At 56.8% G+C, this 9,917-nt stretch overlaps 2 protein-coding genes across 2 annotated transcripts; both read right to left on the reverse strand.

The window, feature by feature from the left end:
* Nucleotides 1-771: 771 nt before the first annotated feature.
* Nucleotides 772-3,548, reverse strand: LOC127750663 (CLIP domain-containing serine protease HP8-like). The gene is made up of 7 exons (XM_052272888.1): nucleotides 3,442-3,548; nucleotides 3,319-3,351; nucleotides 2,867-3,235; nucleotides 2,528-2,636; nucleotides 2,257-2,450; nucleotides 1,770-1,880; nucleotides 772-1,486 (listed from the first exon to the last, which is right to left on the reverse strand). The coding sequence occupies exons 1-7, from the start codon at nucleotides 3,482-3,484 to the stop codon at nucleotides 1,170-1,172; spliced, it is 1,176 nt and encodes a 391-aa protein (XP_052128848.1). The 5' UTR covers nucleotides 3,485-3,548; the 3' UTR covers nucleotides 772-1,169.
* Nucleotides 3,549-4,893: 1,345 nt separating this feature from the next.
* Nucleotides 4,894-9,660, reverse strand: LOC113212374 (uncharacterized). Its single transcript, XM_026431049.2, has 10 exons — nucleotides 9,528-9,660; nucleotides 8,434-8,659; nucleotides 7,960-8,285; nucleotides 7,563-7,881; nucleotides 7,051-7,322; nucleotides 6,607-6,767; nucleotides 6,249-6,372; nucleotides 6,069-6,168; nucleotides 5,680-5,984; nucleotides 4,894-5,295 (listed from the first exon to the last, which is right to left on the reverse strand). The coding sequence occupies exons 1-10, from the start codon at nucleotides 9,601-9,603 to the stop codon at nucleotides 4,949-4,951; spliced, it is 2,256 nt and encodes a 751-aa protein (XP_026286834.2). The 5' UTR covers nucleotides 9,604-9,660; the 3' UTR covers nucleotides 4,894-4,948.
* Nucleotides 9,661-9,917: the final 257 nt, after the last annotated feature.

A 9,917-nucleotide genomic window follows, 5' to 3' on the forward strand; every position in this document is an offset into this window, starting at 1 on the left:
GGGGCGGGGCTGGGCGGTGGGGCGTGGTGAGTGGGGCTCACCACCACACACCCGGCCGAACGCCGGTCCCGAGCCGAATGCCTCTGGCCGGGTTGTCTTCCGAGCCCGACGTCGTTGAGTCGCCAGCTCTGTGCCCGCCGCGGGTCGCGGTCGCGGTTCGCGTGGTGCGGGCGCCAAGCACCGTCGATACTCCCAGCCAGAGGGCCACGGACAGCATGGACTGTCGGTGCGGGCTCCATGCACCCTCTGCGATCTGCGCTGGACTCGCCAGAACACACGATCAGCACTCTACGCCACCAGTTGCGGCAGCCCAGCCAAGCGCGGGCTTGCCGAAGCCTTTGTCCTGCCCTGTCTATCGATGACCCGCATCGGGAATAATCGCCGATGTGGTGTGGCGACGGACTTCCCCGGCGGGAAAAGAGTTGATGATCAGTACGAGATGGGGATGCCCCGCCTGAATTTACGACTATGCCAGACTGTGGGCACGCTGCCAACGGGAAAAAGGAGGTACATGCGTACATGGGAAGGCGCAGCCGGTCTCGGGTCCCAGTAGAGTAGAGAGTAGAGTGGGGATTGAATATTTTGATTTTGATGCTCGGCCAAAATGGACGAGTATGTCTAGCCTACTTAGGTAGGTTTGGTCTGAGACACCTACCCGAGTACCTACATATCCTATGTCGCCCACTTTTCCTGCTTATGTACAGAACACCCTTCGCCAACGCCCAGCCTTTCTGGCGAAGGAAGGCTCTGTGAAAAAAACTAACAAAAAGCTTTGTTTTTGGTGAGCATAAGGCAGTTTTGTGTTTTATTGTCATTAACAAAGTATCAGATCTACCATAAGTAATCAGTCTTCTTTACAGCGCCTTTTGGAGGTCGCGGTTGGCGACACGAAAGTCTTTTGTATTTTGTCACCATACATATCAATCCGCTGGAAGGCTGTTCGTAAACAAGGCCTTCACAAAGGCGCAGCGAAAATCTTCTGGGAGGCCATGAGTGGTCACGAACTCGCTCCGCCCGGCGCTTCCCGAGGTCAAGGAGGTCGTGTGGCCAGGACATTGACATTGGCCGTGTGGGTGGTGGGACGGTAGGACAGGTCAGTGCCACGGGCCGCGCGGCGCCGGGCGAGAGTTGGGGACCGCGGCATGGGCCTGGGCCAGGGAGGGCGTCGCTCAGGGCTCCAGGTTCGACACAATCCAGGGCACGTAGTACGTGAGCCTGGTGTACACGCCAGGGGTGCCCTCGGTGGCACAGTGCGACGGGCCGAACGAGACGACGCCGTGCTGGACGACGCGGGGCACGCCGTCGATGTAGCCGGCCGTGGTGAGCGGGCCACCCGAGTCGCCGTTGCACGAGTCCTTCCCCTTGTCGCCGGCGCACATCTGCTTCTCGGGGGAGATGACGAGCTGCAGCGGCTGGTAAGCGACCACGCAGTCGTTGGCGGGGGTCACAGGTACCGCAACCTTCATCAGAGTCTCGCTGCTAGTCGCTGCAATAGAAAGCACTCCGCTTAGGGTCCGAAGCTTACCTCCCTCCAGTGGGCTAAAGGCTTTAAATTCAGTGATTTTGATTCAGAACTTTCATAAAATGGTATAGACGAACTTCATGGAATTCTGTGAACTGCTTAAACTTTAACTAAACTCCATGAAATTCTTTGAGCTGCATGAACTTTAATAAACTTCGTGAAATTCTTTAAACTGCACGAACTTTGACCAAACTTCATGAATTTATTCGACTGAACTTCAAGAATTGACTGGCCAGCCGAAACTTACCTCCATTCCTGTTGTGGACCCGACCCCAGCCGGCCACCTGCACCTTCTTGCCGGTCAGGTCCTTGCGTCGCTCGTCCCCCTCCACGGGCAGACACACGGGCTTTACGGAGTCTGACGACAACAAACAATAAAAAGATGAGCGTCATGTGATTGGCATATAGCGAGACAAACAAACCCACAAGACGAGTCAGCAACGTCGCAATGGCGCTCCGTATCGTATGAACTTCACAAAGTGGATCCCTCTCCACTGTGCCTGCCTGACGTGATGGTCACGAGGCCGGCAGGCACGCCTTGTTCCCACGCAGCCCGCTTCCCTCTTTATTTTTTATCCACGTCTCCAGAGGCTCCGGCAGATCGTGTTGTATACGGGTAAGTCTATCAGTGTTCTAATTATCCTCGCGATGACGTCAATCCGGCACACGACCGCCAGAGAGGCGGGGACCAGTACCTCTAGAGTACCCGGGAGCGCGGCGACCAGAGAACTCACCGGTGAAAGGGACGGCCGAGGCGAGGCGCAGGAGAGCGATGTCGTTCTGGAAGCGGTTCTGGCCGTAGTCTTTGTGCTTGATGACGCGCTCCACGTCCACGTCGACGGGCGGCAGCGCGCACACCTGCTCGCCGCTCTGGTTCTCGCAGTCGATCTCGGTCCTGGCGTCCTTCTCGCCGAGCCGCACCTGCACGCTGTTGGCACGGGGCTAAGGGTTACACCTGTGGACCTGGGGGCCGCTGACTCCATACGCGCTCGACGAGCTGCTTACGGGACGAGGCCGGTGTTCTCGTTGATGCAGTGCGCCGCGGTGAGCACGTAGCGCTCGCTGATGAGGCTGCCGCCACAGCTGTAGTCCAGCCGGCCCGAGTACTCGTCCCCTGCAGCAGAGGAGAGGGTGAAGGTGGATTTAGTCTCGTGAGGACCGAGGACTGAAGACGCGTAGTTGTCAACTGTTTTGCTGCAAATAATCGTAATTTTGGCCTAGTTGCAGCAAAACAGTTGACAACTACGCGTCTTCAGTCCTCAGTCCTCACGAGACTAAATCCACCTTGACGCGGTCAGCTATGCGAGGAGGTACCACCACGGCGGGCGCACAGCGGACACTTACGGCGGTAGCCCAGGCGCGCCATCCAGGGCAGCTCGTTGACGTGCGCCTCCATGCCGCCAATGATGCGGTCGGCCAGCACGGGGCCGCACTGGCTGAGCGGCAGCAGGCGGAGGTTGTTGAGGGCGGCGGTCGTCATGGCGGGGGCGCTGCCGCCGGGCCGCGGCCGGCCGCCGCCCGCCACGCCCGTCGGGCAGCACACCTTGGGGTGGATGCTCATGAAGCCGCAGTGCGCCATCTGCAGCATCTGGACCTCCTCCTTGCTGGGGCGCTTGCCGCGCTGCGCCAGCCCGGACAGCGCCGGGCAGTCCTTGAGCGGCTTGCAGACGGCGCCCCCGTCGCACGGCCGGTCACCCGCCGCGGGCAGGCCTCCTGCGGGGTGAGCACCCGAATCAGTCCCGTCGCTTGGAACAATCGTGCAATGATTCAATCAGACTGACGGTCTCCATACTCACCGCTGGGCGGCCTCTCCCATTGCGCGCAGGCAACTGCAAAGAGAAGATAGGGGAGTTCGGTTAGTGTTGCCTGCGCCTTGCGCCCGCCCCCGGCCCCAGCCCCTGCATGGCCCTCAACCTTACCTTGGAGGAGCACGGCGGAGAGCACGATTCGTCGGAGCTTCATTTCTAGACCGCGGCGCAGCGCAGAATGCTGCAGACTGGCGTCTCCAGGAACCCGGGGCCCCCGCGCCGGGGGGCCGGCTGGGCTGCGGGGCCCCGGGGCCCCCCGCCCCGCATCCTTGGCATTGGCTTGCGAACGCCGGCCGGTGTAAACCATCCCTCTCCTCCCCCCGCCTCTCCCCAGCCGCACCAATCCGCTCGGGCCGCTCTCTGCTCACGTCCCTCCCACTCTGCTGCTCATCTCCATGGCAGGCTCCCCGCTCCCCCCGCCCCACTGGACGTCAAGTACATGGGACTTCCCTGCTCCATGTGTTATTCTCTTTTTCACAAAAATTGTGATCCCGCCTATACTTATAAATGATACATGATTGCCGTGCGCCGGCGCACCCGATCAAGGCTGCTCGCTGAGCGCGATTAGGAAGGACTTTTCAGTCTTTGTGACGCACTCGCGCCAATGGACCGGCTCGGTGTTGTTGGAAATGCGACGACTTTTAGCCCTCGGCTGATAGGGGATCATGGGCTAGAGCAGGAGTCCCGGCTAAGCGGCCCGCGGGCCACTTTGTTGGCATTCGCGCTCTCTCACTCTTTTGGTTTACACATAAGTCTGTCTCTCTCGCACTGACTGGGTTTGTCGTTATCCGTGACCCCTGGGCTAGAGGAGAGCGAGGCGCCTGCGAGACTCGGGATAGGCCACCACGCGGTACACGAGTGCACTGCAGGCGAGATGTTGCCTACCGATCAGGCGCTATGAGAGCTTGCGCTTGCGGAGACTGCAGAGACTGCGCTTGGCAGGTTCGTAACGGTGAAAGACCAAAGTACTTTGTAGTCTATCCCTTCGAAGGGCACGGGTATCGTACCCGACACACAGTTCTGTCTTCCGCGCTCCCAGAGCGCCCGCAAAAACCCTTCACTCGGCCAAAATTGGCATTTAAAAAAAATGTTTTTGTTCTCTTTTTATGTTTTTAAAGTTCAGGAACATTTAATTTGGTGTGTGTGTGTGTGTCAAGCCCCCGTCACGTCAGGTGGGCGTACGCTCGAGAGGAGCGCGTCACGTGTCGTCACTAAGTACGGAGCTGCTCACCGCGGCAGTGCGGTGAGCGGTGCGCACGCAAGCGCAAGGCGCGGCCCGCCTCTAATCACAAACCCGGCCGGTCGGGTCTACGGATCACCGCCTGCACGGGTTTACCCGTTGGCTACGCACTGCGGGTACAGAGAGAAGCGTGGGTAAAATACACCCCCCCCCTCTCCCCGTGCAGGGCGTTTCATGCAGCCTGCAGACCTCCACTGTTTGTCTCTCATGCAAAGTGTGTTATTCGACCTGATTTTTCGTTGCACTCATGAATGTAACGTTACTAAGCAAGACAATCAAGTCACGCGCAGGAAATTTTAGAAGTAGACGACCACCAACGAAAATTACAATAAAATACCAAGAATCTTTATTCCTCACTGTCGTGAAACTAATCAGTCATTACAGGCGCATATTGTCCAGGATCCAGGGCACGTAGTGGGCGACGCGCGTGAACACGGTGACGACGTCCTTGCCTTCACAGAAGGTCCCGAAGCCCACGATGCCTTCGAGTACTGAACGCCGCTTCTCGATGTCCCCGTCGTACCGCCTGGTGACGATGGTGAACGGGCCGCCGCCGAACCCCTCGCAGAAGTTCTGCCCCGGCTTGTTGCTTACGACGCACAACTGCAGGGCTTGTTTCAACTGGATCGTGGTTGAGATTTTAGAAAACGTCGCAACACAGTCGTCGTGCGGCATCTCCTTCAGCTCGATCTTGCGCAAGCGCCGCGGAACGCTCCTATCAGGTGCTGTGAACAAAATAAAGAGTATAATGAGAAAGGACAACGCGAAAGGTAGTCTCCGCACCTTTTTGGGCAGTCCCTGGCTTATGGCTGTATCAACCCGAAGGTGAAATTTTTCCGTTTTGACGACTAACATTGGCGATTGCTAAGTGCCCCGATTTGATCAAGATTGCCTATTACCAACCTGTCATGCCTGGCCTGGTCTGCCCTCACTATACAGGGTGGATCGTCAGCAATCTTGATCAAAACCGGATACTTGACAGTGAAGTCCCAGTTTCTCAATTCAAAGTTTGATACTGACCTTTCTCTCAAACATAAAAATGTGCTTGTTTTCAGTGACCTGAAATTGTGTGTTCCGCGAAATTGAATGGTGGTATTTTAAAGACTTACTGCTTCCATCCTCTTCGTGTTCCCCAGCCCAGCCAACAACGACCCTGTAGGGCGTTCTCTCCTCGAGAGCGTAGTCCGGCAGCGGCAGGCACACGGGCTGCACGGACTCGGAGAAGGCGACGGCCTCCTTGAGCCGCAGCAGCCCGATGTCGTTCCATTTGTCATTGGCCGAGTACTCGGGGTGCTGAATGGCCTCCTCCACCCCCACTTCAATCACGGGGGGTGCACAGTATCGAATGTCATCGCCGAACTTCTCGCAGTCCGGGTCGGTGGCCTCGTCGTGCTCGCCCAGGCGGACCACGTTCCTGTCGGGTCATTTGTGTGTTGTGTTAGGTAAGTGAACAGCTTAGGACCTGTGTGGCACCAAATACCATGGTACAAAGACCTACACCGTATTACCACGCCAGTCCTTGACGCAGTACGCCGCTGTGACGACGTAGCGGGCGGAAATGAGGGCACCCTCGCACTGGAACTCAGTGGGCTCGGAACCTATAAAGAAATTTAGAAAATTAGTTCGGTGTTGCAAAAAAATAAATTGTTGACAATGTGTTTTAGTTTTATTATTGAACCTTTTTTAAAGCCGAGGTTCACGGTCCAGGGAAACTCTTCGACGGCCGTCCAGAGGCGCCCGCTGAGGGTCGTGTCCGTGGTGTTGACGGGGCCACAGCTCTCGGGCAACACTGGACAGCACACCTAGAAAATCACGACAACAGTCAGATTGGACCATCGGCCTCGTTCTTTCTTATGATTATACTGTACAACATGCAGGCGTGCGCACATAAAAAAGTCAGAACACACAAATTAGTTAATTTATGGCTGGACAACCCAAACTTTTCTAAAAATTGGTTGCCAGAGACAAGGATTAGTTAATTGCCTTAGCAAACCTAAATGAATAGCAAATAGTGGCAAATAGTGTCGTGATCTTACCCAGGGCACCCTGGGCTGCTCAAGGGTTTCCCACCCGCATAGGGCGTCCTTTAGACGAGTCTTCTGCTCCCGGCTAGGCGCGCGGATCATGTCGGCCAGCACTTTGCACTTTCCAATGTGAACACAAAACTCATGGGCCGCACATGCTCGCACGAGGTGGGCTGTAAAAATGCATTGTTAATTGATACGATTTACCATTTGTTCCACAGTGGTGGGGTGGATCCTGCGAACAGTTTTGGTATCGGCAATTTTCTCCCTCGCGTTTTTCTCTCCTACTCCTTCCTCTTTTGCTTTGCTCTCCTCCTCCTGAGGATGAGGGAGAGGGGCAATTGCCCCCCCCCCCCTCTCCCCGGATCCGTGCCTGAACAGGGGTCGGTGGCCGACACCCTCACATCACAGTCAAACATTGAACCAAGTCACAACCGGTTGGATGTAAACTCTTACCAGCTTGTACCTCAACCACGCCAACCGCGGCTGCGGCTCCCAGCAGAAGCCACAGACTCAGGTGCTCGTATCCTCGCATGGCGTCCCTCTCGCACAAGCAGCTGGCCCCCAACTGAGCGTGGACGGCGCGAAACTTCGGAGAGGTGGGCGAGACGGTGTGGGGGGGAGGAGGCAATGCCGGGATGCAAACAGGTTCCTCTTCCATCCTTATTGCGGGTAAGCGTTTGTTGACAACGCGTAATAATGTTTTACAAGAATATGCTCCGATCATAATTAATAATTAATACTATTCCATCCACAGAGATAAATTGTGAGTATACTTGGCTAAAGAAAGGGGAATTGTGAATTGTCGTAATTTTATCGAGTTTAACACATAGGCGTCGATCAGAAAATGTTTTATTATTTCGAAAAAGAAATCATGATGTACACGAGCTTGGAACTGTCTTTCTCCGAGGTACGAGTACGGACAGCCAACTGCAGGACGACCCGACCCCGACCCGCTCTCGGCTCACGGCCGCAGCTGGCTCATGATCCAGGGCATGTAGTACGTCACGCGCGTGAAGACGGCGGGCACGCCGCTGGCGGTGCACTCGGCGGGGCCGAAGGACACGACGCCCCAGAGCACGGCGCGCACCCTGTGCTCGGCCAGGGGCATGGCGCCGGTGAGCGGCCCGCCTGTGTCCCCGGAGCACACGTCCCGCCCGTCCCTGCCGATGCCGCACATCTGGCGCGCCTCGTCGATCCGGTCCGGGAGCTCGCTGTACTTCGCAGCGCACTCCGAGTGGTTGGTCGTCCGGAGCTCCAGCTTGAACAGGATGTTCTGTTCACTGTCTGGGGGTCGTGACAACAATGAGTGTCGGTCGGACTACATATGTATGATGAGTATGATGCAAAATGAAAAACACTCACCACTGCCGCCCTTGCCGATTCGTCCCCACCCCGTCAACTCGAGGCGGTACGCGCGCCGCCTCCTTGGCAGCGCGTCCTCGGGGTCCTGGCCGGCCGGCAGGTGCGCGGGCAGGCACACGGGCGCCACGGCGTCGGTCAAAGCGACGGGCCGGGCGAGGCGCACCAGCGCGATGTCATTCCGTCGCCCGCCACTCACGTACTCGGGGTGGGCGACGGCCTCCTCCACGTCCACGTCGACCACGGGAGGCGCACATATGTCACCGCCGCCGATACAGTTGCAGTCCAAGTCTGAGGTGAGGTCGTGCTCGCCCAGGCGCACGGTCACCCTGCAGCAGAGCGGGGAGTCAGTGGAGCCCCTGGCGGACGGTGGGTAGGCGGCCAGCCCAGCCCCCGCGCCCAGCGGCCGGGCATATGCGCGGCCCTTCGGGCGCCAAGGTCCTGGAGGCGGCCTGGAGGTGGAGGGCAATGACTCACGGAGGGTTGGGCTGGGTGCAGCGCGCCGCCGTGAGCACGTAGCGCCTGGAGATGAGCGCGCCGCCGCACTCGAAGGCGGTGCCGGCGCCGGCGCCGCGGCGGTAACCCAGTCGGGCGACCCAGGGGACCTCCATGACCTCAGCCAGGTTGCCGCTGATCGGCCCCGTCTTCTTCTCGTGCGGCCCGCACTCGACATCGGTGGGCAGCAAGCCGTGGTGGTGTCCTGCTTCAGGACGGGAGGGGTTCAAAGAGCCGTCGACCCCGAGGCAAGGCCCGGGGCTCAACGTCTCCTAAATCTTTTGATCTGACGAGGCTCGCACGATCGTTTGTTCAAAGCGTTTTGTGTGTGTGTTGTTTTGTGGGGGAAGTTAAGTACACGCAAAGAAGAGAGTTTGGTAAGAAAATGTTTTCTTGTAACCATAATTGTTATTGAAATATAATTGCAAAATCTCTATTTGCTACATTGGTGCCAGCAAACATTATGTTGCTGAAACAAAATGTTTGCTGGTTGAGCTATTTTTTGGACTCAACAGCAAACAGAAACAAAATAACAAACCTTGTTTAAAGCTGTTTTAGCAAACGATCTTTTCCTCGTGTGTTTTGGATTGCCTACCACCAGGTGGGTTAGGATAGTTTCAATATCTCAATCAAGAATCCATCAGAAAGCAGATGGTACACATGTAGGGTTGTATACCAATTCTCTCCCTTTTGGGGGATGAACCTGAAAGTAAGTCCGTCAGTCGCCGTGACGAAACTGCAAAGGTCAGTCTATACAAGATTTCAGTTTCTGGTAGGTCGTTAACATGTTGTCTGCGGTGCATGCGTGTACTGCAGGGTGGCCTACGCCGACTCTCGGGCCCCCGATCTCCCGTAATTTAACGTATGAATACTAGAGAAACGGATGTACTTTCTGGGCGGTCCCTTTGAGTTTAGGACTGAATGATCCTCCGACGATTTATAGACAAAAACATTTTACATTCAGCAGGCGTCCTCTTTGAATCAGAAGCAAGAAATATGTTTTCATCGGATTTCGAGCATGCTCTGATTGCCTCTTATGTATGGAAATTTGCGAATTTGCTTTTTCCATTGCTTACCTTGTTTTGTACCCCAAACCAGAGCCGAGGACGAAAGAAGGGCTGCTAACAGCAAGAAGCACTCGTTCTCTCGCATGTCTGGTGCGCTCTTCCCGCGTGAGATGCTGCTTCAGGACTGAGCGCCCGGTCCGGGGGAGGGGGCGGTTGAGGCGGCAGCAAGGCGTGGAGGGGGGCCAGGAAGAGGTGGTTGTGGTGGAGATCCGACGACAAAGTGATTAGGGGTCATCCAGAAAGTACGTCTTTCATTCGCACGTTCAGAACCTGCTGCAAGCTCTCGTGGCGCCTGACAGGTAGGCAACATCTCTCCTGCGGTGCACGCGTGTACTGTGGGGCGGCCTAACCTGAGTCTTGCAGGCGCTGAACTCCAGTAATCTACAGAATGGATCTGAG

This window comes from Frankliniella occidentalis, unplaced genomic scaffold, assembly GCF_000697945.3.
Source record: "Frankliniella occidentalis isolate FOCC.00 unplaced genomic scaffold, Focc_3.1 Scaffold229, whole genome shotgun sequence".
In the NCBI taxonomy this organism is placed as follows: domain Eukaryota; kingdom Metazoa; phylum Arthropoda; class Insecta; order Thysanoptera; family Thripidae; genus Frankliniella; species Frankliniella occidentalis.

Coding starts and splice junctions, on each gene's coding strand:
- LOC113212374 (XM_026431049.2), bottom strand. CDS start 9,603: ATGCGAGAGAACGAGTGCTTCTTGCTGTTAGCAGCCCTTCTTTCGTCC. Junction 6,373..6,606: donor AGCAGCCCAGGGTGCCCTGG/GTAAGATCACGA, acceptor GTGATTTTCTAG/GTGTGCTGTCCAGTGTTGCC. Junction 5,296..5,679: donor ACACGAAGAGGATGGAAGCA/GTAAGTCTTTAA, acceptor TTTTGTTCACAG/CACCTGATAGGAGCGTTCCG.
- LOC127750663 (XM_052272888.1), bottom strand. CDS start 3,484: ATGAAGCTCCGACGAATCGTGCTCTCCGCCGTGCTCCTCCAAG. Junction 3,236..3,318: donor ATGGGAGAGGCCGCCCAGCG/GTGAGTATGGAG, acceptor CTCACCCCGCAG/GAGGCCTGCCCGCGGCGGGT. Junction 2,451..2,527: donor GAGAACACCGGCCTCGTCCC/GTAAGCAGCTCG, acceptor CCGTGCCAACAG/CGTGCAGGTGCGGCTCGGCG.